This window comes from Sceloporus occidentalis, unplaced genomic scaffold (assembly GCF_023333645.1).
Source record: "Sceloporus occidentalis isolate IW3139 unplaced genomic scaffold, rSceOcc1.0.p SCAF_1, whole genome shotgun sequence".
Classification (NCBI taxonomy): domain Eukaryota; kingdom Metazoa; phylum Chordata; class Lepidosauria; order Squamata; family Phrynosomatidae; genus Sceloporus; species Sceloporus occidentalis.
This window is the reverse complement of record NW_028316981.1, coordinates 298,859,623-298,875,555: the sequence shown is the minus strand read 5'-3', so window position 1 is coordinate 298,875,555 and position 15,933 is coordinate 298,859,623. Positions and strand designations below refer to the sequence as shown.

The 15,933-nt window shown below is 36.9% G+C and overlaps 1 protein-coding gene across 1 annotated transcript; it reads left to right on the top strand.

The window, feature by feature from the left end:
* The first annotated feature begins 14,139 nt into the window (after positions 1-14,139).
* LOC149324139 (general transcription factor II-I repeat domain-containing protein 2A-like) lies at positions 14,140-15,496 on the top strand. Its single transcript, XM_089486771.1, has 2 exons — positions 14,140-14,817; positions 14,900-15,496. The coding sequence occupies exons 1-2, from the start codon at positions 14,140-14,142 to the stop codon at positions 15,494-15,496; spliced, it is 1,275 nt and encodes a 424-aa protein (XP_089342897.1).
* The last annotated feature ends 437 nt before the right edge of the window (positions 15,497-15,933 follow it).

Here is a 15,933-nt window from a genome sequence, read left to right as displayed (position 1 = left end):
TGCAAACTTATTTACACTGTTTATAGATGGAGCAACAAAACAAATATCATCTATAAATGCAAGCACTATCTGTAAATCTTTACCTGACCCTTTGGTAAAGAAACAGGGATCAGCAATACCTTGTTTGAAGCCATGTCTCAGTCATTCAGCTTCAAGGCATTTGTACCAGCATCTAGCTGACTGCTTTAACCCATAGATAGCCTTATTCAGTTTCCAAACCATATTTAGATTACTTGTTTGAAAACCAGGAGGCTGCACCATGAATATTGATTCATCCAGCTGTGCATTTAGAAAGGCTGTAGTTATATCAAAATGGTGAACTAATGCACCTGTTTGTGCAGCTATAGTGAGGATTAACCTCAGCCTTTCAGCCTTAGAGGTAGGTGAAAAAACTTCATCATAGCTCTCAAACCTCCTTTGTGAAAAACCTTGAGCTACAAGTCTAGCTTTGTACTTTACTTCTCCTGAACTAGAATGTTTGATTTTGTATACCCAATGACACTCTAAAGGGTTTTTATCTGCTGGCAGATTCACAACAGTATATACCAGTGATTCCCAAAGTGGTCCAGGTGGACCCCCATGGGTCCACGGGAGACTTAACGAGGGTCTATGTTGGCGTGAAAAAAAATTGGGGGTTCACAAGTTGTAAGTGGGGGTCCACGAAAATTTATCTGGTTTTGATAGTGAAGAACAAAATTATTGGCTTGGCTTTACCTATCAATGTTAAAATCACCTTATGATTACTAAAACAAAGATTTTTTTCTTTACAGGTAGGTAACTGAAACAAAACATGACTGAATATAAGAAGAAATGTTGACAGTACAGTATTGATTATTTGAAATCTGGTTTTCTTCCATCAAAGGCAGACAAACGATTGCCCATATGCCTTTTATGCAACAAAGTTTTGAGCAATGATTCTATGAAACCGTTGAAGCTCAAAGATCATCTAAGAAGGTGTCATCCTGATAAAATAGGTAAAGATTTAAAATATTTTCAAACATTGAAGGAAAATATATGAAAAGAGACCCACCGTGCACAGTATGTTCGCTTCAACCTCTCAAAGTAACGATAATGTCTTGCGGGCATCTTACAATATCTCATTGCTTATAGCAAAATCTGGAAAACCGCACACCATCGGGGAACAGTTAATTTTACCCACTGTTGAAGAGGTTTTAAAAACTGTTCTGCACAAACCTCCATTTGACGTACTCAAAAGAATTCCTTTGAGTAACAACATTGTACAAAGACGTATTGATGAAATGAGCTCTGATATTGAAAGCTTCTTGTGTAAATATCTGCAAACAACTCATTTTTCTATTCAACTGGACGAGTCAACTTTACCTGGTAATGAAGCATTATTATTGGCATATGTTCGATTTGTTATGGATGAAGAAATCCATGAATTGCTGCTATTCGCGAAAACTTTGGAGACGGACACTAAAGGCGAATCAGTATTTAATGTCCTAAGTGATTTTTTTAAAGGAAAAATCGATTCCATTTACAAACATTATTTCAGTAGCAACAGATGGAGCTCCTGCCATGTTCAGGCGATATTGTGGGTTTATAAGCCATCTTAAGAGAATTATACCAGGAGTAACTGCAATTCACTGTGTCATCCACCGACAACACCTGGTAGCAAAAAATTTGAGTGATAGATTGCACCAATCGCTTCAATTTGTGATTAAAGCAGTTAACAAAATAAGAAGCAATGCGTTGAATACCTGTTTATTTGCACAATTGTGCGGCGAAAATGATGAAGACTTCCAACGATTGCTCTTACATACTGAAGTACGCTGGTTGTCGAAAGGTGCATGTTTAACAAGATTTTACTCTTTGAATCAGTTTTAGAGTTTCTGGAAAGTAAAGATCCAGATTTAAAAGAAAACCTGATCAAATTGAAAGCAGACATCGCGTATTTGACAGATTTGTTCAAAAAATTTAATGACATTAACTTGCAGTTACAAGGGGACAGCCTAAATTTAATAAAAACAAAGTACAGATTACAAAATTTTTACATCTATCTTGGCAGAAAGGCTCAAAACAATTCTACAAAATTGGATTTAAAAAGATCAATGCAGATTTCTACCAGACAGACAAGTAAAACAAAATATAAGGTTAATAATAGATTTGATAGAATATTATGATAAAAACCCAGGCAAAGAAATAGCTATGTTATTTTTAGACACGGAAAAAGCGTTTGATAATCTAAATTGGAATTTTATGTTAAAATGAATAGGGAAAATAGACTTAGGAGATAATATTCAAAAATGGATAGAGGAGATATACAAAAAACAAACAGCCAGAATAATTGTGAATGGCATAAGAACTGAAGAATGTGAACTAAAAAGAGGTACAAGACAAGGTTGCCCATTATCCCCCCCTATTATTTATAATGAGTCTGGAAATATTATGTAATAAAATAAGGAAAGAAAAATCAATTCAAGGAGCCAAAATCAAAGGTAGGGAAATAAAAATTAGAGCATATGCAGACGATGTAATGTTAGTAGTGGAGAAACCTACAGAAAACATACCCAAAATATTTAAAATAATCAGAGAATTTCGGGAGTGTGCAGGTTTTAAAATAAATAAAGATGTCAGCTATGATAACTTGTAATATAACAAAGATAAAACAAAAGGCTTTACAAGAAAAAGTAGGAATCAAAGTTCAAAAGAAAGTAAAATATTTAGGAATATACATTACCAGGAAAAATAGTGACTTATTTGATAATAACTATAAGGTGATATGGCAAGAAATAAAAAAAAAATGTCAAATCTCTATTAGGGAAAATAGCGGTAGTTAAAATGAGTATTTTACCTAAAATCTTATATTTATTCCAAAATTTACCAATAATACATAACAACAAGATATTTACTATATGGGAAAAAGATTTAAGAAGATTCATATGGGCAAAAAGGAAGGCAAGGATAAAATGGGAAATACTGACCGATGATAAAGAAAGAGGAGGATTAGGACTGCCAAATTTTAAACTATATTTCTATGCATTCTTTGATTGGATAACTAATTGGATAGAGCTAAAAGATGATCAATTGTTAGATTTGGAAGGATTTAATCTAAGGTACTGCTGGCATGCACATATGTGGCTAGATAAAGTAGAACTTAATAAAGAATTTAAAGATCATATTGTAAGGAGAGCACTATACAAAATTTGGACGATACATAAAAATAAGATATATAGAGCTTTACCAGATTGGACTTCTCCGCAGGAAGCCCTTTCCAGGATGGGAAGAATAGGTGAGGACTGGTTAAGATATAAAGATATTCTAAAAATGGAACATGGGAAATTAAAGATGAAAACGACGGATGAATTAAGTTGGGAAGGATATAAGATTAATTGGTTCCTCCACTATCAATTAGCAGAGAGATACAAAACAGATGAAAAACAATTTGGAGTTACACCAAAAAGAACCAGAGCTAGATTTGGTAATATTAGATAGAAAAAGGGGGGAAAAAAATCGAAATTCTATAAACTATTATTAAAATTGGAATTAGAACAAGAACAAATAAGGGGTATTTAACCCCTTATAGATTGGCAAAAATTTATAAAAATAATAAAGGGTTGTGTTGGAAGTGCGAAAAAAGTGTAGGCAGTTTCTTCCACATGTGGTGGACATGTCCCCAAATTCATAAATTTTGGATAGAAGTACATAAAAAAATAAAGAAAATAATTGGTGTAGAATTCCCATTATTACCAGAGCTGTGTTTACTAAATATTGTTGAAGATAAAGAGTTAAGACAAAAATTGAAACCCCTATTATATATGTTAACAGTCACAAGAATAACGATAGCAAGATATTGGAGAAGTAAAGAAATTCCGAAGATAGACATGAGGCTAGAGAAATGTTTAGACGTAATAGAAATGGACACAATAACAAAAATGCTGAAAGAGGAAGAAATAGGAAGCAGAAATCAAATATGAAATAATTTGAGAGAAATGTATAATAGTGTCAAAACAAAGTAGCGTCTTGGATACAGATATGAGGAAAAAGCCGAAACTGTTTTGTAACATAGGGAAAAAGAGACAATGTAGGTACATCCTTAGTATTTAGAGGTGGTGGTGTTATGAGATAAAGGGAATAAAATAATGGATTCTTGAGGAATGGGAAGGATTTAGCTGAAAATGGAAGCAACAAGAATAGAATAAGGGGGTTGGATAGGGGAGGGATTCAGGGTTTAGAGGAAATAATAAGAAGCGGATATATGTGATTATCAGATGTACCCTTTTTAATTTGTAAATAATTTCAATAAAGATTATTCATTTAAAAAATTAATAAAAACAAAGGGTGTAATTTCGGCTTTTCTTGGAAAATTGAAATTTATGAAGCAAAATATTAATCGGCGCGAATTCTCCCAGTTTCCAAACTGGTCACCGGCAGAATGTCTTGATGAGGATATTCAGACATATGTTCAACATTTAAATGCTCTGCATGATGTCTTCCAAAACAGATCTGACTTCCGGTTGGTAATGGCGCTCTGAAGAGTCGCATCTCAGGAACTCTCTGAGGTGCGTTCTCACTACATGCGGAGAGTTCTGATCTCCAGGGTTCTGAAGCTCAGAAAATATTCCCTGGGAACAGGGGATTCAGAGGGGGCTCGACGGAGGTTCGGGAGCTGCTTCCCAAGGCTGTGAAAGCAAGTTTGACTCGGGGCGAGAGGAGAGGGACCTGAGTCAATTCCGTAAGATGCAGCAGGACCGGAGAGCAATCCACGGCCGCATGGTTAGTAGCGGGGTTTACTCCGCATAAGGGCGCCACCAATTTTATTTTATTTTTTGTTTGTCTATCTTGGGTTTGAAGAAGGAGCTGTTGCATGTGTTGCCTACATAACAACTGGGACTTAACGTCTAGGAAAAGTTTTCAACCCTGATCTGTGTTATTGGAATGCATTATAAATTCTGGTCTCAGTGAAGATACATCTTCATCTCTTATTATTCTTATTACTTCTGAGTTGGTAACATCTGGAAGATAAGAGTTGTTTTTTTCTGGAAGAGAGCAAGGCGGACTGTACTCTATGGCCTATTGATTATTGCCCCTTTGGGACTCTCGGCTGCTGTTTGGGACCTCTCTTTTTGGAAGGCTTACTCAACATCCCCCATCTCCAGGTGCATAAAGAGTTAAAAGTGGATCGCTTGTTTACCGTGCTGGTGACCTTGAGTCCAGTTGTGTGGTTGTGGAGGAGGTTTGTCTTGTGCGGGCTTGGTGTGTTGATTCGGAGTGGGGGAGGAGATCTGCTTGGGATGGAACGCTGACGTAACGACCAGAGAGTTGAAGAGGAAATAGGATCGCCCAGAGCGGAAACAGGAAATTGACGGAGAACCATAGAGACAGATCGAAGTAGAGGACTGATTTCCCAGAGCGGAGGTGGACACGAAAATGATGTAACCAGAAGTAATGACTGATTTGGAGAATCATAGAGACGGAAAAGTAGCATAGAGACTTCCAGTGGAGCAAGTAAGATATAGGACTTGATTATAGAGAAAGAGACAGTGAATGTAAGATAAGGAAAGCAACGCATGGACACTGAAGTGGTGTGAAGGAGACAGAGTCGGAAGGCTGTGACGGCGGAACGAGACTTTGGCATGGACTATTGAAAGGACTTATATGGACGGTTGGGAAGAGACTGAAGGGAAGTGTTGATTAACAGTGGTGTGTTTTCTGAGGGGTTAAAGCACTGGACTGAAAATTAATCTGGGGTGACTGTGTTGGGTTTGAAATGTGGAGGATTTATAGCCCTTTGAGATTTGGGAAGTCGGGTTAGAATATACGTAAAATGCAGGCTGAAAAGGTTAATACCCGAAGTCAGGAACAAAAAGCTGCTGCGCAAGCTCAAATGCAGAGAAGACTTTCGTTGGATAAGGGTAAAAAAGTAGATATCTCCCAAATTCTTTTAGAGAAAATGGAGGCTATGTCCTCAAACATAACTAATAATATAACAAAGCAGATGAATGATTTTAAGAGGGAAATAAAACAGGAGATACGTGCAGACCTGAAGGAAATCCACCAAACGGTGGATAAGATGATGGCGGAAATGCAGGTCACAAAGAGAAGAGTGGACATATTGGAATTCAAGAGTGAAAAAATGGAGAGAGATCTGGTTAAGCTGGAGGGTAGGAAAAAAGAGGACTTGGATGAAAAAGCATTATGGGAACAAAGGCTGAGGGAGAAATCTATAAAAATTAGAGGCCTATTAGAAGAAAAGAATGAAGATTTATATGAGAAATTAATTCCAAAAATTGCACAATTTTTAGAAAAAGAGGTTAATAATTTCAATTTGAAATCGATAAATTGTTTAGGATTAACTCCCTGGTTGCCAAACAAAAGGGCCTGCCAAGAGATGTGGCTCTCCATTTTGTAAGAAAGCAAACACATGACTTATTCTTAAATAAGCACAATGAATCGCCATTTCATTACGATGGTCAGGAACTGAAAATGTTGAAGGACATTCCAGCGAGATTGTTGCAAAAAAGGCGAGAATACACAAATCTAACAACACTCCTTAGGAAAGAAAAGATCCAGTATAGATGGGAAAACCCTGAGGGGCTAACGTTTTGGTGGACGAAAAAAGGGTGAGGATTACCTCCCCAGAACAGGCTAAGAATTTTATAAGGAAGTTTACGGAAATGAAGAAGCAACAGAGTAAACCGGATGATCCTGACTTGAATCGATATGCTGATCGACAGGCTGATCAAGTTGATGAAGAGGAGGAGAAAAGGGAAGAATTAGGTGCACTGGCAAAGTCGAATACTGATTTGACATTAATTCAAAGAGATGATGAAGATGAAGTGTTTGAGGAAGGAGAAGTAGATGTATTAGACGTTGTGACTTCTGATTTGTTAAGCAATTTGGATTATCATTTGGATGATCAAAGTGGAACAGCGGATATTGAAGAGCTAAGAGGAGGGGAGGAGGACTTTTTTGAAAAATATTTTGACAACTGATAATTTATATCTTTTGTAGTGAGTATATATTCTGGTAAGCTGTTATATTTTTTTGGATACATCATGGGTCAGCAGGAAGTACTGAACTTAGGAACCTGGAATGTCCAAGGTATGAATACTCCCCAAAAAAGAAAAAAGATTTATCATTATTTACAAAAGTTGAATTTAGATGTTTGCTGTCTTCAACAAACAAAAATAAGGGACAAAGATGTTAAACACCTTAGATGTATTAAATTGGGTCAGGAATGTGTTGCCGCTACAAAATTTAAAAAGAGAGGTGTAGTAATATATGTTAAACCCAAATATGGAGTAAGAATTATCTACAGTGATCCGGAAGCTTATTATCTTCTTGTGGAATTGGAATATAATGTACAAAAAATTCTGTTGGTTGGAATCTACAGCCCCTTGGATAATAATGGCAAATTTTATAGAAAATTAAAAGATAAACTAATTTCATTGAATTATGAGACAATAATTATGTTGCGGGATTGGAACGGGGTAGTAGACCCCAAATTAGACAGAGCATCAGATAAAACAATGAAAAAAATCTCAAGGGAAACTCCCTAAGGATTTTTTTGACTTGACAGATTTGGTAGTTTTACAAGACCCCTGGCGTGTGAAATATGGTAATGCTAAGGATTATACTTTTTACTCCAACAGACACAAATCATGGTCTAGACTTGATATGTTTTGGATTTCAGCGCATCTGGCCACAAAAATTAATAAGGTTAAAATTTGTCCTAAAATTTGGTCTGACCATAACCCGGTGATTTTAGAATTAGAATTTGGTATTAGAGAGTATTATTGGAGACTAAATTTAAATATCTTAAAAGATGAAAAAATTAGGTTAGATGTGGGTAACCAAATTACAAATTATTTTAAGGAAAATATTCATAAGGGATGCCCGATGCATATTGTTTGGGACGCATCCAAAGCAGTGGTCAGGGGTTGTTTAATTCAAAAATCTTGTGAATGGGCAAGGAAAAAAAAAGAGAAACTGAATAAACTGTATGAAGAGTCAGGAAAATGGGAAAAAATCTTGAAAAAGGATATGAAAAATAAGGAAGCCGTTAATGAAATTAAATATTTACAGAAACAAATTTCAATTTTGACAGTAGAAGAGATTGATAAAAAAAATGAAATATTTGAAACATAGGTATTTTGAGGGAGTGAATAAACCTGGTAAACTCTTGGCATATATGTTGAAAAAAGAAAGAAGAGAACAATATTGTCTATAAAGGACGGGGATAGAATAGTTACGGAGAAGAACCAAATTTAAAAAGTATTTTTCAGGTATTTCTCGGTGTTGTATACAGAGACAGGAGAAAATATGACATTGATAGAAAAATACCTTGAGATGCAGGAAATCAAAAAATTGACAAATGAGCAGAAACAAATATTGAATACCCCTTTTACATTGCAAGAAGTGTTTGACGCAATCCATAAGTCAAAGAAAGGGAAATCTTCGGGTTTAGACGGTTTCACCAATGAATATTATAAATTGTTTGAAAAGGAACTAGGACCCCCATTAATGGAAACGATGAACGAGATTTTACACGTTAAAACACCGCAAACATGGAACCAGGCTAATATAATTTTAATTCCCAAAGAAAATAAATATTGGAACCGAAAAATTTTAGGCCAATTTCCCTTTTGAATTCGGATTACAAATTACTAGCATCAATATTGGCAGAGAGATTAAAAAGAGTTCTGATCAATTTGGTACATGGGGACCAAAATGGCTTTTTACCAAATAGGAGAATCAGAGATAACATAAGAAATTTATTAAATTTAATAGAAATCTATGAAAAAAACGTTAATAAAGAATTGGCAATGATATTCTTGGATGCGGAGAAGGCCTTTGATAATGTTAGATGGAATTTCGTGTTTGCAGTGCTGAAAAAGATGGAGGTAGGAGAAAATTTTCTAAACTGGATTACGAAAATTTATTACAATCAAGCAGCATCTGTTTCGATTAATGGGGAAAGAACAAAGATGTTTAAAATTAGTAAAGGAGTTAGACAAGGTTGTCCCCTCACCCCCTTATTATTTATAGTGACATTGGAGGTTATTTTGAATAAGATTAGAAATGATACATCAATTGGAGGTGTAAGGGTTAAAAATCAAAATTACAAATTGCGGGCATATGCCGATGATGTTGTGCTTACTATATCTAACATACTTGAATTCTCTGATCACTTAATGAAAATTCTAAAGGAATATGGTAAAGTTTCAGGCTACAGGATCAGTCAGAAGAAAACAATGATGTTGGCTATGAATATTTCAGACAAAGATATTGGGAAAGTAGTGGAAAAAACAGGATTTCAAAGGAAGAAGCAGGTAAAGTATTTAGGGAGAAATTGGACGACGAAAAATACAGAATTATATCAAAATAATTATACAAAGATTTGGAAGGAAATTAAAAGGGATTTGGAGAGGTGGCAGCACCTATAAATCTCCTGGCTTGGTAGGATAGCCGTGATAAAGATGGCAGTGCTTCCTAAATTGATTTTTTTATTTCAAAATATTCCCATTATTACGAAAGATTCGATTTTCAAAGACTGGAATAAAGATATGTCAAAATTAATTTGGCAAAATAAAAAACCCCAAATAAAATTAAAAATTATGCAGGACAAGATTTAAAATAGTGGACTGAGCCTTCCCAACTTCAAATGGTATTTCTACGCATGTGCATTTGACTGGTTAACAGATTGGTTTAAATTGGAAGACGATAGAAATCTGGTGGTGGAAAGTTCTGGATTAAAATTTGGTTTTCATGCTTACTTATTTTATGAAAAAGCTAAATTGGACAGGGAGTTTAACAGTCATTTTGTCTGGAAAACTTTGGCACGTTACAGACCGCCGAAAAGCGGCAGCCTGCACCTGCCCCTTTCCCCGCTTGATCGAGGCCTCAGCGGCCAGAGCGGCAGCCGTTGAGGCCCCGATCCGCCGCTTTCCAGGCCACGGGGAAGCTCGTCGTGTACTAGGCTGCCCGTTTGTAACAGGCCTTTGTTGTGGGTCTGGTTGAAATATAGACAAAGATGGTGTCCAAAGATACCATTGTGGGCATCTCCAGGCGAAGCCTTTTTGAAGAGGGAAGTATATAGTGAGGATAGATGGATTAGATACGATATAATTAAATTGGATCAAGGTAAAGAAAAACTTAAACCACAGGAGGAGAATGTTAATGAAGGTTTTGTGGTAAACTGGTTTTCATACAGACAACTGAATGAAAGATTTAAAATGGACCAGAAATGGTTAGGTATTGCTCCCGCCATCCCAGAATTAGAAAACATCGTTAAAGATGGGTCTAAAATAAAAAGGATATCAAAATTTTATAATTTGATTTTGAAATTTGAATTGGAGAATGAGGTCATTAAAGAATATATGATTAATTGGGCAAAAGATCTGAATCGAAATATAATGTTGGACCAGTGGGAAAAAACATGGAAAAGGAGGATCAAATATAGAAACAATGTAGAAATCAGGGAAAACTGTTATAAATCAATCTTCAGATGGTACTTAACCCCGCATAGGATTTGTAAAATGTACAAGGGTATGAAGGGCACATGTTGGAAATGTCAAAAGGAATTAGGTACGTATTTGCATAGTTGGTGGACATGTGAAAAGGCAAAACAGTTTTGGAAACAGATCCACGGGGAAATGAAAAAAATATTTAAGTTTAATATACGAGCAGACCCGATGATGTATCTATTTAATATAATAGAAGACCAAGCGATGGAAAGGGCAAATGGTAAACTGATTTTTTTGGCAATAGTAGCGGCCAGGATACTTTATGCAAAATACTGGAAGTCTGAAGCGATACCATTGGTAGAGGAATGGAAAATTAAAATATATGAAATGTATGAAATGGATAAATTATCACTTTTTATGAAAAATGAGACATTAGCAAATTTTTCAAAAGATTGGAACGTATGGATCTCATATATACAACAAGACGGGAACCCTAGTAGATGTATAGCAGTGATAGAGTAATATCCGGATTCAGTTATATATTGGGTGCCAGAGCTTATTAAGTGGCGTGTGCATATGATAAATAAAGATGTAAATTGGAAGGAAAAAGGGGCAAGATCTTTAGATTACATAAATATATAGTAGTAATTGAAGATAGGTATAAGACACTCTTAGGACCCAAAAGAAGTATAGTTTTATAGAGGTTGGTAGCTATGAAGGTATCTCGCACAGTAATCAGAATGGGGGTAACAGGTAGGTAGAAATATAGTAGGACTAAGTTTCTTAGATCGTATAGTTAAAAGTCTTTAAGAGTACGTATTGATCTTAAATGATGACTATTATGTAACAGGTGTATAGCTGAGGAAGTCATGTTTGTGTTAGGTCTTATTGCTGCTTGTGTTAGGAATTTTTATTGCATGATGTGTATTCATGTTTGTTATATTCTATGTTTTTTATTTAATAAAATTTATTAATAAAACCCCCCCAAAAAACAGATTTGAACATATTCTGACGATGGAAATACCACCATGGATCATAAATCCATTTGATGAAACGAAAGTGGCGCATGGGGTATTACAAGAGGAGCTACTCAAGCTTAGCACCAATGAGGGAGGAGCTGAAGGTGAAATTTAAAAAAGGCTATCAAACATTTTGGCTGCAGGCAGAAATACCCAAAAAATATCCTGGGCTGTGGGAAATTGCGGGAAAACTTTTGATAGCGTTTCCCTCGTCATACCTTGTCGAAAAAGGTTTTAGTGTCGTTACAAACCTATTAACGAAAAAAGGAGCAGATTGAACATCACAGAACGGGGAGATTTGCAGTTATTCCTTACAAAACTGAAGCCAAATATTTATAGTTTGCTGTCAATCCATCAAGTACATTCCTCCCATTAAAATTATGACTATTTTTTTAATTGTTAATTTGCATTGTTGAAGTTACGTTACGTTATTAATGTTTAATTTTAATTCTATTAAGTCTGTAATCATACTATTTTAATAAATAGAACACAAGAAACTATACTATTTTTCTTTTTCTTTTTACCACTCCAAAATTAGGGTTGGAACTCAGCCGCGACGCAAATTTCCATCGTTAGAACTAATCTTCACATTTTTTGACGAGTTTTGGGAATATGGTAGAAATGTAGCAGCAGGGGGTCCACCAGAACCAGTAAAATTTTGAAAGTGGTCTATGAGAAAAAAAAGTTTGGGAACCTCTGTTATAGACCCATCTCATTACTGAACTGTAATTATAAGATACAGTATTTGCTTCCATAATGGCTAAGATTTGATTGACTGAATCCATGAAGATCAAAGTGGCTTTTTTGCCCCAAAGAATGATAAAACATAATATGCACAACATTCTAAATATAATTGAATACCATGAAAAAAGTACAGATAGGAAATGTGCACTAATTTTTATCAATGTGGAGAAAGCTTTTGACAATGTTAATTGGTTTTGTTTATGTTTAAAATTATGGCAAGGATGGATTTAGGGCAGTGATGGCGAACCTATGACACGCGTGTCAGTGCTGACACGCGTAACCATTTGGGGTGACACGCGCGCGGCCCCGGGACAATCCCGCTTTTGGGGCCCCCTGTTTGCCCCGGCCCGGTTCCCCCCAATCCTAGCCTTTGTCCCGGCCTCTGGGCTGGGCCCGCTCATGTGGCCATTGCCGCAGCTGCTAATGCGGCTGGCCAGCCTCCCACCTCCTCCTCCACAGCCGCACCGCCCTCCTCCTCCCCGGCAGCACGCGGCATTGCCTGGGCCGGCAGAGTGTGTGCTCGTCCCACTTGCGCGCCCGCGCGTGAGGCTAGGAAACAGGAGCTCATCCCCTTTGGCCAGCAAGCCAAAGGGGACGAGCTCCTGTTTTGTAGTCCCGTGCAGCTGCACTGCACTGCCCATGCCACGGCACTGGCCTGGGCCAGTGGCAGCGCGTGCTTGTCCGCCCGCCCGCGGGGCCAGGAGAGAGGAGCTTGTCCCCATTTTGGCCAGCCAGCCAAAGGGGACAGGCTCCTCTTTCGTTGCACGCCCACAAGCGGGGCGAGGAAAGAGGAGCTCGTCCCCTTTGGCTGGCCAGCCAATGGCAGAAAAGCAGGGGCGGGGCTACCCAAGAGCGCCAAGGATGAGAAGGAGGAGGAGGTGGAAAGGTGAGTCAGTGGCCATTTCAGGTCTGCCTTGGGGCTTTTTTTTGTTTTTTATTTTTTTAATTATTTTTAAAAAATATACAAATCCTTTAAAATATATACAACCTTGCCTTGTTTTTTTATCTTATTTCATTATTTTTTTTAATATTAGATATATATAACCTTGCCTTTTTTATTTTATTTCATTATTTTTAATATTAAATATATATAACCTTGCCTTGTTTTTGTTTTAAAGTGCATTTTAAAACTGTATTTTTTAAAGTGCATTTTTCCCAATATGTATTTTTCCCAAGTGCGTTTTCTTTGTGTTTTTGGTGCTTTTAATGCTAATAAGTTTGCCTTCTTTTAACAAAGATAGTGATGATGATGATGATGTCGAAATGTGCTGTTGTGTGTGTTTTGGCTGTAGGCCTGAACTCCAGCACAGAGAGTCTACTCCTGGGACTTCCGGTTATGACCGCACCACAGCAGGGAACAGCGGAGTGCGGGGGGACCTGTGAGTGCCATTAGCAGCAACTATTGGTGTGCCATGGACTTTTAATTGACCACAATAACTGAGATAAGTGAGGGGGAGGCTGTGTTAGGCTAGTTAACCCCTAATTGGCTAACAAGCTATCTATAATTCTATCTGCTGTCACTGGCCCACTGATGGAGCACCCAAAAAGTAAAAAACAAAGGTTAAGTAAAGGGAGTGGTAGTAGCAGTGGCCGGCCCTTTCAAGCGACATGGAGCGAAATGTATGGTATTATAGAAAAAAATGGCAGATCATTTTGCATTCTATGTACTGAAACGGTAGTAAGCATGGAATATAAATAGACATTTTGAAACTAATCATTCCCAGCTCTTGGAAAAAAGTGAGGATGAAAGGAAGAAATACATTTCCAGGAAGCTACACCTTTATAAGAGCCAATCTAACTCCATCCTTAAATTTATAAAAGGCTGTACAAATTTAACATCTGCAAGTTTGAGCATTGCTCACTCCATAGCTCAGCATGCAAAAGCACTTAATGAAGGAGAATTTATTAAAGAAACTCTAAGATGTGCACCAGTTCTATTTCACGATATGCAGAATAAAGATGCAATTATTAAGAGAATATCTGAGTTACCACTCAGTAGAAATATCATAAAAGACCGAATAATGAGACTGGACACAAACATACAACATCAATTAGAGAGAGACATAAGGAATTGTAAATATTTTTCCATCTCTCTTGATGAAACTACTGGTGTCATGTCACATGCTCAGCTGGCCATTATTGGTCGATATTCTGATAGTCACACAATGAGAGAAGAGTTGATAAAGTTAGTATCAGTGCCAACAAGTACATCAGGAAGCAAAATATGTAAGGTTGTTATGCAAACATTCTGCAACCTAAGCATTGATATCTCTAAAGTTGTGTCAGTGACGACAGATGGTGCCCCAAACATGGTGGGGAAAAAAGTTGGATTTGTGAAATTGTTTACGGAAGCTATTGGACATCCGATTGTGCCTTTTCATTGTATTATCCATCAGGAGGCTTTATGTGCCAAGGCAGGATTCACTGACTTAAATGACTTAATGTCAGTTGTTACAAAAATAGTTAATTTAATAGCTGCTCGCCCCCTTCACAAGCGAGAATTTTCAGCACTTTTACTGGAGGTTGATTCAACCTACAGTGGACTGCTGATGTACAATAATGTAAGATGGCTGAGCCGAGGCAAGGTTCTTGAGCGCCTTGTGGAGTGCTTTGAAGAAATTAAGGTATTTCTTGAAGATAAGGATCTGGGAAACTTTCCTCAGCTCAGTGATGATAAGTGGGTCAACACCCTGATGTTTTTTACAGATCTCTCTGTTCATGTTAATGAACTTAAAGTTACAAGGTTTTGGCAAAAGTATTGATGTTATGTTTGGATACATAAAAGCTTTTGAAAGTAAAGTAAAAATTTTCAAGCAAGATGTAGAAACTAAAACGTATAAGTATTTTCCTCGAGTACAAAAGCATTTTGAGAAAGCCAGTGCAGCTGTACGAAATGAAGTGGAACTCTTGCATATGAAGTACCAGCATGTTTTAGACTCGTTACTTGACCAGTTTACTGATAGATTTAGTCAATTTAGAAGCCTAGAACAGACCATGAGAATAATTAAGTATCCTGATGTAGTAGTCTACAATAGTTTGGAATTAAATGGTTTCCAATGGATGCAAATAGATGATTTGGAGATGCAGCTTGCAGAATTTCAAGACAGCATCTGGGCTCAGGTGTTTGTCGACTTGAGGTCAAAGCTTGAGAATCTGGAAAGGGGCCGTTTGGAGAATCAAGATGAGTGCCACTATGAACAGGAAATGTGGAGTGCCTGGAACAGACTACCAGACACTTTTAGCACCCTGAAAAATATAGCAACAGCTTTACTCACAATTTTTCCTTCTACGTACTTTTTGTGAGACCTTATTCTCAGCATTAAATAATATCGAAACCAACAAAAGAAACAGATTGACAGATGAGGTTAGTAGCGCTTGCTTGGGCCTGAAGTGTACAAAATACCGACCTTCAATTGAAGATTTAGCCAATGAAATTCAGCAACAAAAAAGTCACTAATAGGCAGATTAGTTAAAGAATTCGCCCTCCCCCTCACTTATCTCAGTTCCCGGCACCCCAAACAAGTTCAATAATATCAAGGGCAACATACGAAATCGACAGATTGATGAACAAAGAAGTTACTAAGCAGGTATGTTAAATAATTTGTTTTTGGTTTATTAAATGCAATTATATATTGCAATTATACATTTTTGTAGTTTAAACTATAAATTGCGCAAAATTATGTTTTTTTGTCGAAGTGAGACACCACGCGAGTTATGCTCGATTTTTTGCTGAATTTTGA